Source organism: Tympanuchus pallidicinctus, unplaced genomic scaffold (genome assembly GCF_026119805.1).
Source record: "Tympanuchus pallidicinctus isolate F22 unplaced genomic scaffold, pur_lepc_1.0 scaffold13, whole genome shotgun sequence".
Lineage (NCBI taxonomy): Eukaryota > Metazoa > Chordata > Aves > Galliformes > Phasianidae > Tympanuchus > Tympanuchus pallidicinctus.
Window position 1 is genome coordinate 7,140,167 of NW_026294648.1, and position 18,162 is coordinate 7,158,328.

The 18,162-nt window shown below is 38.0% G+C and overlaps 1 protein-coding gene across 1 annotated transcript; it reads right to left on the reverse strand.

Moving 5' to 3' along the window:
* Nucleotides 1-1,367: 1,367 nt before the first annotated feature.
* On the reverse strand, nucleotides 1,368-9,971 carry LOC128075757 (homeobox protein CDX-4-like). The gene is made up of 3 exons (XM_052672744.1): nucleotides 9,376-9,971; nucleotides 4,447-4,592; nucleotides 1,368-1,988 (listed from the first exon to the last, which is right to left on the reverse strand). The coding sequence occupies exons 1-3, from the start codon at nucleotides 9,812-9,814 to the stop codon at nucleotides 1,782-1,784; spliced, it is 792 nt and encodes a 263-aa protein (XP_052528704.1). The 5' UTR covers nucleotides 9,815-9,971; the 3' UTR covers nucleotides 1,368-1,781.
* Between the last annotated feature and the right edge of the window lie 8,191 nt (nucleotides 9,972-18,162).

Sequence of the window (18,162 nt, forward strand, 5' to 3'; positions counted from 1 at the left end):
GTCCGGAAGTCTGCTAGTAGATACACCTCTGTTCATGTGAACAGAAGTATTTGTATGTATGCCCTATGACATGCTGCTCTGTTTTCTAATGCTCACGCAGGAGCACACGCACCGTAACCAAGTGAGCAGTTTTTACAAATACTTATATTTGTATGTTTTATCGCTTGCAGTTTCTTTACATTAATGTATGTCTGTTTATTTCAGCCACATGGGTAGGTGATTAATAGAAATACATTGGAGAACCACCCACAGAATGCCTTTTGGAGAAGTTATTCTAGTAATTCATGACAGAATTATTTTTACGGAGTTACTCCAAGAGAGTTATTTTTAAATAATTGGGAAATTTAAGTTTTCTGATGTATTGAAACAAGGTAATGAAGGCTTTGACAAGTTCTACCTGTTGTTCAGTGCTTTATCTGTGCTTGGTGACACTAAGCAGAGTTTGATCTACTATTTCTGAGACCGAGAATTTGATGCTGTTGAAATAGAGTGATGTATGAATTTTCATATGCCAGATAACAGTACTTTCTATTTTTCTTTTCTGATAACCTTTCCAGTGAAAGGAAGGCTTTTCTCTGGAGCACTTAATTCTGTGTAACAGTGAAGCTTGTATTAGGAAATGCTCATAAGTGGGACTACTGAAAGGTCTCGATATCTCTAGCACTTTGTGCTTTCTTGCTATGTTTTTAAGTCTTCATCAGTTGCCCTCTAGATACTGATGCTGTCTCCTCTGACAGTGTGGACCAACAATAAAAGCTAACTGCACTGTGAGCATGTTTATCCCAAATTTGCCCTCCTTCAGGAGTGCACTTTTGGTACATGCTTGCTGTGACAGTGAATGCTAAGCTGCTCAATAACAGCTTTGAAATACAAAGTCTGCTACATTGGGGTGTTTCTTGCCTTTTAACCTGAAATAAGTGTCACATATAAAATTGGTGGCTCACATCTGCTGTTTGAGAAAGCTGTAGAGACATTAATCAAGCTATTAATTTTTGGTAGTGTGACAGTAATAACAGTTCTATTTCCATTACGTTTGTCCTTTAACTTTTCAATGGTATTACATGCCTTCATAGAAGGTGGAAGTACAAGTAATATTTACATCTTCCAAACTACTTGGAATTTATTAATGTGCATCACAGTTTGTTGCATTTCTTACAAGTGAACAAATTTCAGCAGGTTGGTGTGATATTATGTATCTGTTGTTTAGGAGATCGGCTCGCTTGGATGGAGCTTCATAGAGTATGAAGATCACTCGTTTTGTTTTGTTGGGTGCGATGTGTCACCAAGTGTAACGTTATGTTTCTTGAGTGTTTAAGTGTTTAAAAAGTTGTTTTCAAAAAATGGCTTAATTTTCAGTACACGTTAAGTGTGAATACTTATAAAATCTACTGTTTAATTATATAAAATGTAACAAAGTAAATACATCCAGCATCTTCACATTTATGCTATATTACTCTATAATCAATTCACTGACAATTTTCACTGACAATACGTGAGCAGATGAGTTATGTTTACTTGAATCTCCAGTAGTATCTTCTTCTGCTTCCATATCTGAAGTAAATTATCTCCTATTCCAAAGATTGTGAGTGATGAGTATTAGCAGCAGCACGAGCTCCCTGAGATTTCTTTAATTGAAATATTTTTATAATAGTCCCAGGTCCTCTGTGTAAATGAGTATTCTGAAGGTAGTTACACAAGAGTGGTCCTTTGCAAAGCTGAGTTTTCAAGACAGGGAGTTAAAAAACAAAACAAGCTTCTTTTTTTCTTTTTCCCCTCACTGTTCATTCTGAAACTATGACCTGATGGATGTCAGTAGACTGTAATACATTTATTCCGTGTGGTGGTGGGAACAGGGAACTTGTTATTTCATTTGGGCTGAGTGAACTGGAGTCACTCTGAGCTGAGCCCCCACTGCCATCAAATTGAGAGATTTTCTTCTTGATTATTTTTCTTTCTTTGGCTCGGCGATTCTGGAACCAGATTTTTACCTGCAATGTTATAAGTCTGATTAGTTTAAAGTAGTCAAACTTTTTACAGCAACTGTAGCAATGAAAAAAATAAATGTGAGCAAAACAAACGAACACCCCCAGTTCAACTCCCAAAAACCCATGCTGGACTTGTGCTGTGGAAAATATTGAAGTTACTCTGTATTCACTGTCTGCATTGTAATCAATAGGAAATTATTTGCTGTTCTTAGATGTGGTATAAAGTGACCTTGCTGTGTCTCATTTAGGAACATAGGATACAAATTTCTTGCTTATACTCAGCATCCACCTTGTTCATCATCTAAACTTGGACAGTCGTGTGTGCCATACTTAAAGGAAGATTCAATTAGAAAATACTTTCTAAGGTTTCTTCTTCATCTCTGGTAAAGATTAATTCAAACCTAAATGGTGAGAGTGCTTCTTCTTCCTTCTGTTGTGATTTGTGTATGGATGCATATTCTTTTGTTTTTAATTTTTTTAATAGGCATCTGGTTCTGTGGTATGTCCTGTGTACAGTTATGTCAGTGCTACTTGAGGATGATGAGTTTCAAACTGATTGTTTATACTGACAGACTCATACCTATGTGAAACCCAATTTTAGCTTTTTTTTTCTTCTTTTTTTTTTTTTTTTCCCTTCTGTGAGGGTGTAAATGAACAGAAAATTTGATTTGTTTTTCTTAATGTTAATTTCCTGTTCTGACTTCACTGTTTTTGTTACATCCTTTAAGACGCAGTGAATGCAATGCTGCACAGAAAGTTCTACCTTTGCTGTAGGTAATCAGTTATTTTCCAAGTAGTTATTTCATTATTGCCTTACAGGTAATGACAGTGAGAAACACTTAGCTGTGTCAGCAGCTGATAGAAATAGGTCATGGTTTGATTACATCTTGCCTGAAGAAAATTTACCAATCAACAATTGGATGGCATTAAGAGCAACAGTTAGATAAAACTAACTGCTGGTTTTACGCTGCGGTTACTCCAGGTATGTCTTTGTTCTCAATCATTAGAACGTTTGTAACATGCTTGTAGCAATAGAACAGGAGGGTTGAGTTTTCTATTACTGCAGTTCTCAGAAAATTGTCCAATAGAGCTACATCCTAGTGTAACAAACGGAAGTTCTCTGGTGATGGAATTGTTTTTGTAGTTACTTCCCAGAGCTGCTTAGTGAGCCACAGAATATCCCGAGTTGGAAGGGACTCACGATGATCACTGAGTACAACTCCCAGCTTCACGCAGGGCTACCTAAAACTTAATGCCTGTGATCGTTGTCCTATGGCTTATTGGTGCTGTGACTGCTGCCCCATGCTGTGAGTACCCAAGCATTCTCTCAATGTAGAACTTTTTCCTAATATCCAATGTGACTTGCAGTCTGTGGAGTCTAGTCTGTGTGCTGTTTGGTTTTTGAGATTGAACATCGCTGCACTATGAGATGACTCTAAAAACCCAGTGCTTGAGCCTAAAATCCTATTACTTGCCTACTCATCCTTACACTTTCCAGCCTCAATGATCCCTCTCTGTTCCATGTCCTTGCACAGACTGATGCAAAAAAGGAGGATATTTTAAAGGATTGAGTATGTATACAATAGTTTGTAAAATTCTAAAAAGAAAGGTCTCTTACTTAAATTTACCTGGGGGCAATGTCTGGTTGCTAAGGTTTGAGATGCTTTATTCCGTACCGCCAATCTTCCCTTATCTTCCAACTGTAACTGAAATTGTTACATAAGGAGGACTGGATGCAACAGTTGCTACACTTGCAGGCGTTTCATAAATGTGCTCTCCAACACAGTGATTTTAGTAAACTCTTCAGAATTCCTCTGACCTTTGCATGAACACAAGTAGGATAGCTCAGGAGGCTGTCTTTTTTCAGGACAGTGCTTAATTAGGTACTTAACTGGAATGCGGAGGTGCTTTCTGAGTAAGCAACTGATCTAAGTATGCACTTGAAAATGTAAGGAGCAGATAGTCTGTTACATGTAACAGGTATAAACATTTGGCACCAAATTTCATAGCCTAAAACTTACTGTGTGTATATAGACCTGTGAATATGACAGCCAAATGAAATCCTGACTTGAAAATCACCTGTAAAAGCTCCTTAGCACGTGCCAAAATAAAATGGAGTATGTCATAACTAATGAGGACTTAGCTAAGAGAATGTTAAGCCAAACTGTTTTAATTCCTAGCTGCCTCGAAAGCTATTTTGCAAGTAAAAATAACTACTTTTCAATACTTCTATTACAGATGAACTCCTAATGCTTAGTTACCTGTAACTGCAGAGGTTTCAGTCAAATTACCCTATGTGTTATCTGTAACTGTGTGGTGTATTCTCTGCGTGCTGATACACTCGCAAACTATCATGGTTGCCCTGGCGCTACTTTTGCACACAGAACAAGAATGCTGTTTGTATCTTCTGACAGCAGCCGTGTCTGGTGAAGGGGTGCAGGCGGTGGTTAGTCTCTGGTACCTGTCTTTCAGATAGTCCAAGGTTTGCTGCAAGTTCTGACTTTCTCCTTATTGTAATGTATCTGTTGCAGTGAAATTCCTTCTCCAATTCTAGTCGCTGATGGTCTGTGTAAACAACCCGGTACTTCTCTTTTGTTCTTGTTTTACCTGTTTGAGAAAGAAATGTTATTCATTCATTCCAGTTGATTTTCTGTAGCATCTTTCTTTCACACCTTTCAAACAATTTACAGACAGTTATTAAAACTAAAGAGTACTTGCATAAGACTGTTTTCTAAGGTAATTTTCTTTCTTACAGAGAAGGAATATGGGATGCATAGTAAATAAGTATTTTTTTCCTAGATGTTCTGGGACCACATTGGTTATCTTTTAACCTCTTTCCCTATCTCCTTCTCTCTCTCTCTCTCTCCCTGTAAACATACATTTAAATATAAAGTTCTTATGCAAAAAAAAAAAAAAAAAAAAAAAAAAAAAAGTCCTGAAGCATCTTAAATTCATAGCAGTACCTTAGTTGATACTGGATATATTTGACTTCCAGATTTCATGTCGTTGTTCGTGGAAGTGACCTCTATTTAAATCTACGTAGACATAAATATCACAGAATTTCAAGACTGACTCTCAGTCACAATTTGTTTATTTGTGCCACGTCCTAACTTTTTATCTGGGCTTTTATAGCTCACTTCTGTGATGCAAAGGAACATCCACTAGAAGTGTGTCCCCCATCCATTTCTTTATACTTAGAAGTTCAATAATAATGTGATTTTTTTTTTTTTTTCAGTAAGGTGCAGTCTTGCAAGACGCTGAGTGCCTGTACTGTTCTGCTGGGGTTACTCGGTGTGCTGAGTTTCCATCTGAAACTGAGTGCCCTTGACAACTTATAAGTCTAGACAATAAAAAACTTGTAACGTGCTTTTCTTTTGATTGGATGAATAGTGTTAAGAGAAAAGTTTAGCAGAAGTTTAGAAGGTATTTTTCATTTCTTACACTTTTTAAGATAATTGTTTGTCTAGTATTAACACAGAGATCACTTTTCAACTGATTTTCTTCCCTCTTTCCCTTTTAACAGCCAAGTAGGTAGTTGTTCTTTTTCATCTTCCCAGGTTTCTGCTTTTTTGATGTGAGTTTTCTGGGACAAACTGTAAGACAAAGGCTCCTTTAAAGTGGTTCTCTAAAATCCACTGAGGTGTTAAGATGAAGCACACGCCACACAAAAGAGCGACAAGGAGATCTTATCAAGAACTGCTTTTACATTCAGAAACACAAGCCAATTGGTTTGGAATTTACAAGCCCTAAACAAATGTCAGACTCTTTCATCTTAGCAGAAGAAAAAAGGACAGAAATAAATCGATTATTTTTTCTTCAGTTCTCTTCAGGGCAATCGTACATACACTGAGATGTTTTTATATGAAGGAAACATAGGTTAAGACATTTTGAAATACAGAAAATGAGGGGTGTTTTCCTAACTTCTGTGCCGCTCTGATTTCTAGCTTACAGGATTTTCCTTCTTAATTTTGCAGGGTGAAAACATTCATTAAGTTGAAGTTTACTTTTTTAGAAGCTACAATGTCTTGGCTTTGAAATATTTGCTCTAGATGATAGTTACAATGCTAACAAGAGTATAGATATTCAGATTCCTTGTAAACTAAAGGCTTAGAAGGCAATCTTTGAAAAGGAGTTAAAATTCAACAGGGTTATTCCGGATTCAATATAATCAGCAAATATAGCCATGATTTGAAGGGGTGGAGAAAAGGAGCAGTTTTCGCCCATTCCCCTTGGTCATAAAATTCACAGAGCATTTCTTCTGAAGACAATAAAGCTAGGAGAAGGCCTCTTTATTTGCTGTGAAAATCATCACCCTTTCCGGCAATATAACTCCTGAAGAAAAAAGGGAGAAGGAAGAGACAAGGCTGCATATCAAAGCAAAGAGAAGTGTTGAGAGGGTCTGTTGCCTCAATATGACAGATAGGCCTCAAAACCAAAGACAACGTAGCCCAGTGGAAAATAGATGTCCCGACTAGTTTACAAAGTAAAATAAATTAGTGTTAGAGCTGAGACTTGGCCGTTTTTCTTGCTTTTCTGTTTTGCTAACTGTGCTTCTGCTGTGATGTAATCTGAATTATTTGGACGTCAGTACTTGTTATGACATAAAAATATTGAGTGTACTTTAATAAACAAAAACAAACAAACAGAAAACACTGAGCAACTTGAAGCTGGTCTTGCAAAATATAAAAAAAACTCCTGTCCTTTTCCATGGTTCCCTTGAAGTCATTCTTTGTCTGAGAAGAATCATTCCCAGCTGAAATTTCGTATAAATGTAAAGATTTAAAGTTCTTGACCTTTGTTTAGACATGGTCTCTTTAGTAAGTTTCATGCCTTGAAGATTTGTTCTCATAGAATTGCACATTTTACACATGAGCTTACAGGGTTTAGATATGATTCAGTCCAAAGTTTTAGTCTTGCATAATTGCAGTTGTTAGGACACACTGAAAGCGTGCTTTTTCTCAGTTTTGGAGCCTGTATGTGAAGATACCTTTACCACGTCTGCTTTGAATGTTTGTTTTTTAAACTTTCTCTTTCTTGTTGATAAATGCATTTGCAATGTCTGTATGTTTAAGAAAAATGTTTCTTCTGAACATGCAGTTATGGTTTTCTACTTAGAAGATACATTAACAGTAAAATTTCAAACCAGATTTGAACTGTTGTAAGCGTGTAGCACTGCTGTCTTTGTGGTGCTGCTGTGCCCTACGGGTTTTCTTGCTCCGATAACTTTTTGCTTCAGCCTTCCTGATTTTTTTGTATAAAATGCCAAATACATTGAGTCAGAGTAAGTAGAGGGAAAGAATCCAATTAACACTCTTTCTTGAAATAGTTCCCAGCGTTAGTATTTTAGTAGGCTCCCTCATTTAATTAGGTGTGCTTGGATTTCTTTGTTCCATGCTGCTCACGTGAATTTGTGTGACTGTGCACTGTAAGTGATGCTAAGGATATAGGTATGTATATAAAGATTTGTAAAACTCAGGGCTAAATAATCCTGAAATTTTAGAAAAAGAGCAATATTGGTCAGCAGTAAGATTGAAGGGGAGGAGCCAGTCGAGAGCAAGTCTGCTTCAAAGAGTGGTTAGTGGCATCAAGGTTTTATGTTCTAGAGGAGGGGTTGACAAGTCAATATGTAGTTACTTGCATAATTTTATCTTTGCAATTATATTGGAATTTAATTTCATGAAATTTCTGGTGCCAATTTTTTCCACTTTTTATACTTTAACATTGTAATAAAAGCACTGCTGAAGAGCCAAATGTAATTTGGTACATTCCTTGTTTTGCAAAATAGCCACGTTTGTGTTTTACTTTCCCAAACCCTTTGCATTAAGCAGGTTTGCTGTCTTCAGTCAAATTCAGTGAAGTCTTGAGCTGTTTGTAACACTTCAAAGGACTGGGCTCCCAGACTGTAAAGCCTCAGGACATTTCTCTATGCACAGCCCCCAGTTCACCTGTCCAGTGTTGTTCATGAAGTATGTCAGCATGGGTGTAAACTGTGCTTTTCAGACTAGAAATGGATTGAAACACATAACAGCTTTCCTGAGTTTTGTATGCATTTCATGAAATTGAGCATGGGTGAAACTTTGCAGTGTCTTCCTTGTCTGTGCATTAGGTGTAAAGCTAAGGTTTAGATTTTGTGTGTTTTAATTTTAAAAAACCCTAACATGTTTAAACTTTAGTGACACGGCAGAAGGGATTGGCTTGTTGGTGTTGCAACTGTCTCAATTGCTTCTGGTCTACCTTAGCTCTTGCATCATTTTTACACCTGGAAAACTCCAATAATGTTAATGAAGTTACTGCGGATTTACACGAGGGTACGTAGTCGAGGGGGATAGACTTGAAATCTGCCTGGCTTTGAAGACCTTCGTGAAGGCTTCCAGTGGAAATTACAGACTGCGATACCTTAATGTCCTCTAGGCATTTTATACTTGGTAGCAAGGAGGAAACAGCACATATCTACTTTATAACTGAGAAACAATTATTAGACTAATTTTACTCTTGAGTGGAAAGATTGTTTCTCAAGTGGCACTGCTGATTTTCTGTCTTCTAGAGCTGCTCCAATTGTCACTGCAGTTACTTCCTTAGAGTGTTTTCTTTGATGCTCTCTGACACACACTTACAACTTTTAACCTTAACAATGGATTTAACAAACCTTGCTACTCACTATTTACACCTTGGGAATATACACAGAAAAGTTCCCCTGGCACGTGGCCTGTGACTGAAACGGGCACATCAAGGAATGACACTTGGAAGAGGATGAATTTAGTTGTCTAATAGTAACAAGCTGCAGGATTTTGATTTGAAAGTGAATGAAGCAAAAGCTTTGGTAGAGATAACGTGGTGTGCAAACAAAATAGACTGTGCTGAGTATTTGAGTGAGATTACTTGTCTAGGGGTATTTCTTCTCATCTGATAAATATCACAGGATCAACAGATGAAAATTGCATTATCACATAATTTTCTTTTAAAGTTTTAAAAGTCTGCAAAGGTTTAAGATCAGCCAGCTTGGTATATTGATCTTTACCTTGTGGCACAAAATGATTATGCGGTGGTTTTGCACATAATCGCTAAAAGCAATGTTTTCAGGTGTCAGTTTTCATCTATAATGCTTTGTGTTTGTTAGAACAAAGATACTCAGGCGTGAGTTAGATGTAGGCATGAGTTAGATGTAGCGATGTGTAAACACAACAGCCATTCTACTGTAATCATATAAAACCTTTATGGGGTGAAAGTGAAACTAGTGCAAATTTAGTTAAAACTGCATTAAGCAGTAGTAGGTTAGATAAATGTCATGGGTGATCCACCGACATACGTGCTTTAAGTAAAGTTAATTATTTCTAAGATCAGTGATAGCAGAAAAGTTCTTTTTGAGGTGGAAAGTTTAGTATGCGCTTACCAGTAGTGTTAGCTTGCATCGTTTTCCTCATCCATTCGTAAGAGCTGTGCCTTTGGCTGGTGGGGGAGCCCTGCTGTGTGCCACCGGTACCTGCAGGAGGTAACCCCCCGGCTGCGGCGGGATGCAGGGAGCTGTACTCAGCTGGGCTGTAGGAGCCCTGCCCAGGAGACGAGGCGCTGAGCTGCGCGGCAGCAGCCGTGCCGGAGGGCCCCGGGCACGGGCCGTAAGCGTTCCAGTCCTCCCTCTGGGGGCCGTAGTGGGGTCCCCAGGCTCCCGCGGGCTGTCCGTGGCCGTCTGGAGCTGGCACGTGGTGGTACCCCATGTAGTCTGAGTAGGGGGGAGCGGGCACAAAGTTCTGCACTGGCAGGTTGTTGTTGCTGCACCTTGCGGGTCCTGGATACATGCTGGTCTCTTTATCCAGGAGAGAGCTCACGTACATGCTTGCGGAATGTAAATGTGTTGTCACAACATCTTGCTCTTCTGTATTTTCTTTTGCTGCTTAAAAATAATCTTGATTTTTGCTAATAGTGCCAAACTGCTTGGAATCTTCTACTTCATCCTCTTTTATTATCAACTGTGTTACCAGATGCTGGTGGTAATGGTTTACCAAGATCTTGTCTGACGTCAGCCAAACTGCCAGCCTCATAATTACATTTACATTCAAATGAAGGGCTGACCAACCCCACCTTGCTGCTAGTTCTGGTGCTTTCTCTTTTAGAAAACTTTTATCTATGCCATTACCCTTCACTGATATTCAACAGTGATTCCACTCCTGTAATGTGATGCAACTCTTACTCGTATTTGGAACATAGTAAATAGACCTTTTTGAAAAGAAAATTGTCTAAATACCATACATTGTTATTATAGTTTAAATGATTCTTTTCTGGAATATATATTTTTTGTGACATGTTGTCAATCAATAAATAAATCTATTACTCTCTTAATTTCTCAGATGCTCATTCTGAATTCTCTTATTAATGGATGCAGTCAATTTCACTAATAACTGTCTCAAAAATTTCCCACTTGTTATTGATGTTCGTAAGTTTTGCCAGCATAGGAGTAATTAAAACTCTCTCTGCCACAAGTATGTTCATGCTCTCCCCGTATGTGGTGGTTTAAAGAAATCTCTTGGCTGCTGCATATTGATAAATTTTAAGAAGAAGACAATAAGCCAAAACTATAACAAAGACAGTAGCAGATATGTAAAGAAAATGACAAAAAAAAAAAACACAAACCACGAATAAAGTTTTTTATTAGGCCTGGCAATACTGTTGGCTTCTGATTCAAGTTGATGACAATTCTTATGTATCTGAAAGGCCTTCCTCTGAAACTCGTGTGTAGTTTGTTCAGTGGTGGTAGCTGGAACAGTGGCATGAAGTGGCTGCATCCTCTGGCAGAGGTCAGAACTGCCCTGCTGAGCGTCTGTTGGGTGCTTGGCACTTGGTACTGTGCAGGTGAGCTTTTTCACAAAGAGGAATGATTCCAAATTTGTTGTTGTATGTTAGTATTAGGTATTAATGTGGGAGACATAGGCCACTCTTTATGACTTGAGAATTGCCTCGTTACAATTTGTAGAGTGCCTTTGATATCAGATTTTTATTGTGGATTAATTTACTTGCTATGAGCTATTTGTCAGGGATACATTTGCAAAAGAGGTGCAAATTGTAATGACTCATTTCCATTTATGAAGGTGTGGATCTTCATTCAGCAGCCTTTGAATTTTGGTGCTGCTTATACTTGCACATCTCTTCTAATTTCAATACCAACAGATTCTATGAACTTAGAGAGGAAGGATTTTTATTATTATTATTTTTTTTTTTAAGAAAAGACCTTTAATTAATAAATGCTGTGGTCTTTAAAGTTTTTTTTTTAATATACTTATGCATTTATTTCTTGATCCATGAGATAATGCTGAGGAATGTTGGGATAGGACATGGAGGAAGTTAGAGCCCTGTAATTGATATGCTCCTTATTTAAAAAATAAAAGTAAAAGCAAAAGAACACGTGTGGCCTCAGTGAGCATGGCTCAGTTTGAACAAAATACTGATGCTATTATATACAATACGTGTACATACTAACAGCTTAATTTTTAACTATCTTCCTTTGTTTATGCTTCTCCTCATACCACCACAATTTCGCTATCACTTGATCCTATTTTTTGTATCTCAAACCTTATCCTTCATTCCTTGTTCTTCTTTTATCTTTTGTTTATGCTCCTCCTTTCCCTTTCTTGTTTTGCCTGTTCCATTATCTGAAATTTCTTTAGATCTATTTCGATTCTTTCCAGAAAGTAATTAGATCAAGATACACTGATCACGAATTGCTGTACTGATTTGATATCGGTTGACAATAGTAAGCTTTGAATAAGGCATTTTGTTTAAAAAGATTTACATAGAAGGATAAGATTGCTGGGTAAGACTGCAGATTTTTTAACACCAGAGTGAGAATAAGATAACTAAAATGGTAGCATTCACATCATCTCCCACAGCCTGGCTCTTATGTCTCCCATTTCGTATCAAAGAACTGTGTGGATCATTAGAAAGGAACCACATCTTTTCACAGTCTAGTATTTTAAGGATACCATAATTTTGGACTTGGTGGGTTTTGAGAGGTAATTGACTGTTAATCAAAGCCTGCCTTCCCAAGAGTAATTTCTCAGCCACCCATGTGCCATTCTGCTCAAATCCACCCTACTATTAGCTTCAGAGCCACAGAGCTGCATCAGCTTCAGTGTAGCAGTGACAGAAACCCTTTTCCCTGTCCATATTTGCACTGTGATGGAGCAGCAGTGAGTTGTTGGTGAGAAAGCAAGGGTGAGTGTGCGACTTATGGTTGCTCCAAGTGGTTGTGGAACTGTCGTGTCACCATGGTCACTCTTTGCCTTTCTGGGATGATAAGAAAGGGGAAGCTGATCTGAGGCAGTGGGCTGGAAGTCCCATCCATACAGAAGCTTATATTTATACAGTTTTCAGCAGTGGGCAATAGAAGGCAGAATAAGAATCATTGGTAAGGTACTGGCAGCAAGACTGCTGGCATGCTTCAGAGACCCTGGTGGCCAGAGTGAGAACTGAGCTCCAAGGTGATCGTTTTTCATTTTACTCCAACCATCAAAACATTATGTCTAATTTAGCCACGGGGAATTGCCTGAGCTCTTGGTTGGAATGAAGTGGCTTGTGTGTAAAATTAAATATACTTAGGTAGCTCTGAAAGCAATGTCTCCTATTTGTTTCCATGGAAACTACAACAGCTACTAAGTGTGCGATAATACTATTTGATAGAGCAAATTCTCAGATACAAACCCCTATTTTTTTTTTTTCATAGTCACCTCCATTACCAATGCATTTTCACCAGCAATAAACTAGAGCCTGCGTGCTGTGTTTGTAAAAACTTGCCTGGCCATCCACTGCTGAAATGCATCACACACTGCCTCGCTGTGCTCACATCCACTGCTTGGCTTCCATAAATGCTTAGCAAGCTCTGATGAATGTCAGTGAGTAAAATTTTTTCTACATGGAGGAATTCACATCTACCCTTTTGTTTCATATGCACTCCTGTGTTAGATGCCACTGTGTCAGGCTGCCTCTCTGCTGCCATCTGCCACACAGCAACAACACGTAAAGGAATATTGGTAGGAAGGTTCAACCTGTACTGCTGCACGGTCAACGTGCGCCTCTGACATCGTGGACCAACATAATAAAAATAGGAGGCATTACTTTCGGAGCAGCCCTCGTGTTTTATGTACATTTACTCTTTGGGGAAGAAAATTGTCTAGTTTTCTAATAAGTAGTTGATGAAAATGGAGTCACAACAACAAATGTAGTGACAGCCATTGGAACCATGCAGGTTTTATTTTCGCAGGCAGTGTCGGTGTACCGTAGTATGGGTGCTGCCCTAAAGAGCATTTCCAACGCCAGCAGTAACAGCGTAACCACAAGTATGTGGGTATGGTGTTTTAATGGCAAGTGTTATAGCTGCAATTTCAGCAGTACTGGTAGATTAAAATTGGCCTGTACAATGTGTGAATGAAAGGTGTTTATAGCTGTGATTGTTTTTATAAGCATATTGTGAATGCTTCCTCACAAAGTCACTCTCCTTTTTATATAAAGATAAGAAATATATTCCTGACACTTGAAAATTGTATGCAATCTACTTTCTGGGGTAATGTTTCTGAGGAGAAGAAAGTATACAAGCTCAGTATGTCTCATCCCAGCTAAGGTGCTGGGAACAGATGTTTGTTTCCTTGCCTCCAGGGGACTGCTCCAGTAACACATCAATAATGTAGGGCTTGGGAATACTTCTTGCTGGCACCTTTATAACTGCATGCCTACAGTTTCAGTGGAATGGCTGGCTAAGGAGTTAGCTAGGGAGCTATCATATTAATGATGGATTTAATGTAATATTCCAGAGACGTTACCCTTTATTCAAACCAGGCTTTAAATGCACACTCAATCTTCATAACTTTAATAGCTGTATAAATCTGAGGGAAAGGACAGTCAGTACAGAGCGTGCTGTCAGCTGAGGTCAGTTTTGATGGAAAAAACAGTCTATTAATTCAGGAATGAAGGCTTTGGCTTCTAAATTTTAAAACAACCACTGAAGAGAGTGATCTTGCTTTTATGGGAGCTTCCAGAAACAACCATTCTGAAGATGTTATTTACTCTTTTTGATTGGGATGGTTTAATATATGACAGTCTAGTTAGGTCTCATTTTCAGGGTATGAGATGCCAGACCATGACAAATTTTCTCCTTGCTGATGAGTGTGGTACAGCTCAGAGAGCTGAATCAGCTATGGTAACTGAGTTACTTTCACTTGCTGCAGAAAAGAGAGAGATTTCGGTAGTTCCACTCCGTACCAACAAGTAGAAATAGAAATGTCCATGAAGCCTTCCTCAATGCTGCAATTTTGAATTCCATACTCTTAGATCTTGCTTGTTAACAAATCCTTCTATAAAATCATTGATATTGAAAAGTGAATTGTTGGGAGTATGGTGATCATGTTTACCCTTCAACCCCTTATAGCTGTTTTTCTGACTGCTGCTAACAATGATTTAGCTTTCTTTTCCTAATGTTAATTTTTCCCCTTCCTTAGGGCAGTGGCACTATGTGTCATGTATGATTGGCACCAGTGTTGCATGTGCTAGGGAGGTGTGTCTTCTGATCTGAAATCGAGACAATTTAAGATCTGTTACAAAATCAATACAAACAGTAATAAAAGTGTGTCTAACTGCTCAGCAAACAGTCTTAGTGCAGCAGATCTTAAAGAATCTGTATGTGAAATGCAGGTTAAATTGATCCTTTTTAGCAGGGCTGTAAAAAAGGATCAGCAGATCTTCTGTTGAGATTCGATTTCCTTCCTAAACCTGCGGTGTGCGGTTCCCACTTACTGTACTAATTCATCCTGACTGGAATACAGCTAGATGGGGGTTGTTTGGTGCTCAGTATTCAGTCCTTTGGGTGTTCCTTGAGTGTGGTCTTTGTTTTTCATGAGGAAACAAAGGATTTGATCGCTTTTACTGTTTACAATTCTTGGTATACACGTGGCTTATGTTCCTGGCAGACCAGCCTTTCTGTCACAGAAATTTAACTGTTCTTCCTTGCTCTCAGATGAGAAGTCGTGTGTATCAAGTCCCTCCTGCCCTGGAGGACCAAGAGCATGCAGGATAAATCGAAGTTAAACCTCTCCATTTTGACATACTTCACAGAATGGTTTGTTACAAAATGTACAAAAAAGTTATTTGTGCTCTTTGATCGTTAAAACAGCTGGGAAACATTTTCACCATTAAAACAGTGCCTTTTTTTTTTTTTTTAATAGTGATGTCAACGCAGTTTTGAGTCCCACTGATAACATCCAGGGCCATTTCCAAAACGTGACAGGCCATCTAAGTTGTTCAGAGATGCACCATCTCAGTGCACGAAGCACGATTTCTATTTTTTGTGTTAACACCTAGAATGACTCCATTTGTCTACCTGAAGGGCTTTTTTTCTTTTGTTTGGAAATGTCATTTTGAATTGTATGGCTTTCTTAGTTGCATGAAGTTTTTGCAGGAGATCCTGCCAGGTATGTTCTTGATCTTTTTGTGCCAAACCCTTCTTTCTGGGTAATGGGGTTTAAAGGTTACTGAATTCCTCTGAAAATTGCATACACCTTGATTGTTGCTTTAATCACAATTAGGATTAAGGGCTTAGATATTCCTGTGATGTAGCCCATGGTATGCTTTTCTTCTTCTAGGAGCTTTGCTAACAACCAATCCATCTTCGCAGCAGCTCTGCTTTAGTGTCCCTAGTTTTATAGATGTGCTAAAAGTGATGGGTTGCGTGATATGCCCAGCGCTGGAGGGGCAGCAAGTAGCGTTCGGAGGTATTTCATGACTCAAAATGTTGGACCAAAATACCTCCAGTTATTTGCCTCTGATTTGATCCATCTCATTTTTAGTTTAGCTATGCAACAATATCTTGCAAGCTTTTTAATGAAAAATAGCTTACTGTTTTTTTGGTGAACAACTTTTTAAAGGATTAAAGCACACTGGAAAATACTTATTTGAATAGATTGTTAGTAAGTTAAAAAACAAAACAAAACATTGAACCACGTAAAACGATCACTGGCATAACTAGAGGGTTAATAATCCCTAAGGTATTACCCTGGTTTATAGATACTGCTTTTGGAGCAATAAATTTTAACCTTTGAACATGTGCTTCTGCAAATAAAATCCAGCCTTATTTTGTGTACTTAACAACTTCTGATTGGAAACACATAGCAACCTATAGCAAGCATGCTTTCAGCAAACTGGGGCAGAAATGAGGCAGATCTTCAAAGTAGTCACTTATCTTCCTCAATAACTCTTCTACATGTAAACAAGATAAAACGGGTCGTTTTGCTGGATCCCTCACTCTTTGAATGATGTTTAAATAATTTTAAAGAGAAAGAAGTTGAGTTCAGATTTATTTTCTTTTCGTTTTTAAGAATGTTTTTAAAATATATTATTTAAAAAAATCAATTACAAAATCAAACTATGTCATGGAAATGTGATTAAATCTAACAATGAACTTGAACTGCAAAATCCTGGGGTTCTGGTGCATTTAACTAGAACTAGGTATCAAATTATTGTATATCATGACAAAAAACAAAGCTGCTTTCTGTATTCTGATAAGTTCTAAATTTAAATCTGGATGTTTTTACTGATTTTTCTTTGATATACAACTCTAATTCTGTTTAATTGGCCAAACTGAGATTGCTTTTCTTTTGAACTCTTTCAGTATCAGTTACATTAAAACATGCTTATGAACTGTATGTAAAATATCTGCAGTGTTTCCCTCTGTAGGCAGAATGGCTGTTCTGTGCATTTCCAATGGATTCTTCCTCTCTTGGGAGATCGATGTTTGATGGCTGTGCTCATCAGTGTGGATGTTAAATCCCTCCTGTTCATAAGTGCTATTTGTCCTGTTCTGCTTTTCATAATACGTGAAAAGCACTAGAAGTTTTTCTGTTGCTGAACTTTGAATTGTATTTAATTGAGTTTCTTCATCTAATTTGGCTTATCTTACCAACACAAAGCTTCAAAGTACTCTTGCTAGCAGCACAATGGAAGGAAAAGTGTGGGAATTTTACAATGTGGATGTGCATCCCTTTTAAGTTTACTCTTCTTTCGTGCTGTCCTTGTTACAACCAGGAAATTCTAGGTAAAATCAAGAGAGAGAGAGAAAGGGAGAGAGGAAGAGAGTGCTGTCATCTCCCTGAGTCAGCCTGGTTTTACCATTCTCTGTTTTTTTTCTAGACATCTCCCTGCTTTTCTACTTGACGCTGCAATTCAGCAACAAAATGTTCATGGAAATGTTCATTTTCTACAGTAGCTAATATCACATTGGCAAATGATCATTGAAAACGTCATTTATTTTAATGTTCTCTATATACAAAGTGACTTTACATTACCTACATTTTGATGGTCTAATAGTACTATTTGTTATAATTAAGAAAAAAACAAAACGTAGTGCCGAAATGACTTAATGTTCCTAAGTCTTATTTGTAACAGTGTTGGAGAAATTTAGGAGGACACTTTGATGGAAATTCATGAGGATAAGCATCCTAAACTTCTAAACAGCTTTTGGCAAAGGGGAGTATAAATTCCCAAATTACCCGAGTGCTTCAAACATTTTCTCTTTGCAGGCAGAGATTATGGACGTGTAATTGGTAGTCAACTCAGGGAGCAGATATCCAGATTGTTCTAAAGTAGTGATTATCTTCCCAAGTCTGCTTAGTGTGGAAGGGATCAGCATTTGGGAATTGGAACCCTCCTATTTAGATTCTCAGATGTGGGTTTAGGAGATTAGTATTACGTGCCCACTTATAAATTGGCAAGAGCTTATATCCAGGTAAAATAGTTTTGCTTTGTCTTCTATTTATTTAGCTTCTCAAATTTTTAATTTTTTTTTTTTTTTTTTTAGTATCACGATAGCTCTGAAAATCACTCCAAATATAAAATTAGTTGAATGCAAGTATTGCATCTTTGTCCAGGGGTTATGCTGTCTCACAAAATGCAATCTCCACCAAAAATGAACTTAAGTCAAGATTCACATTTCCAGAAAGATTGGTAAGATTGATGCATGCATGTTTGTATCAGTATAGGGAGCACTGGAAATCATACCTATACCAAAACAAACCCCAAAAGCTCATCCATGACCTTTACCCTTAAAACATAGTGAGTGCAACCACCACAACTCAGGCTTTCCATCAAGTGGGTCAAGACAATTAAGCCAGCTTGTCATTTATCAGGGTCCGCGTGTAACGTCGAA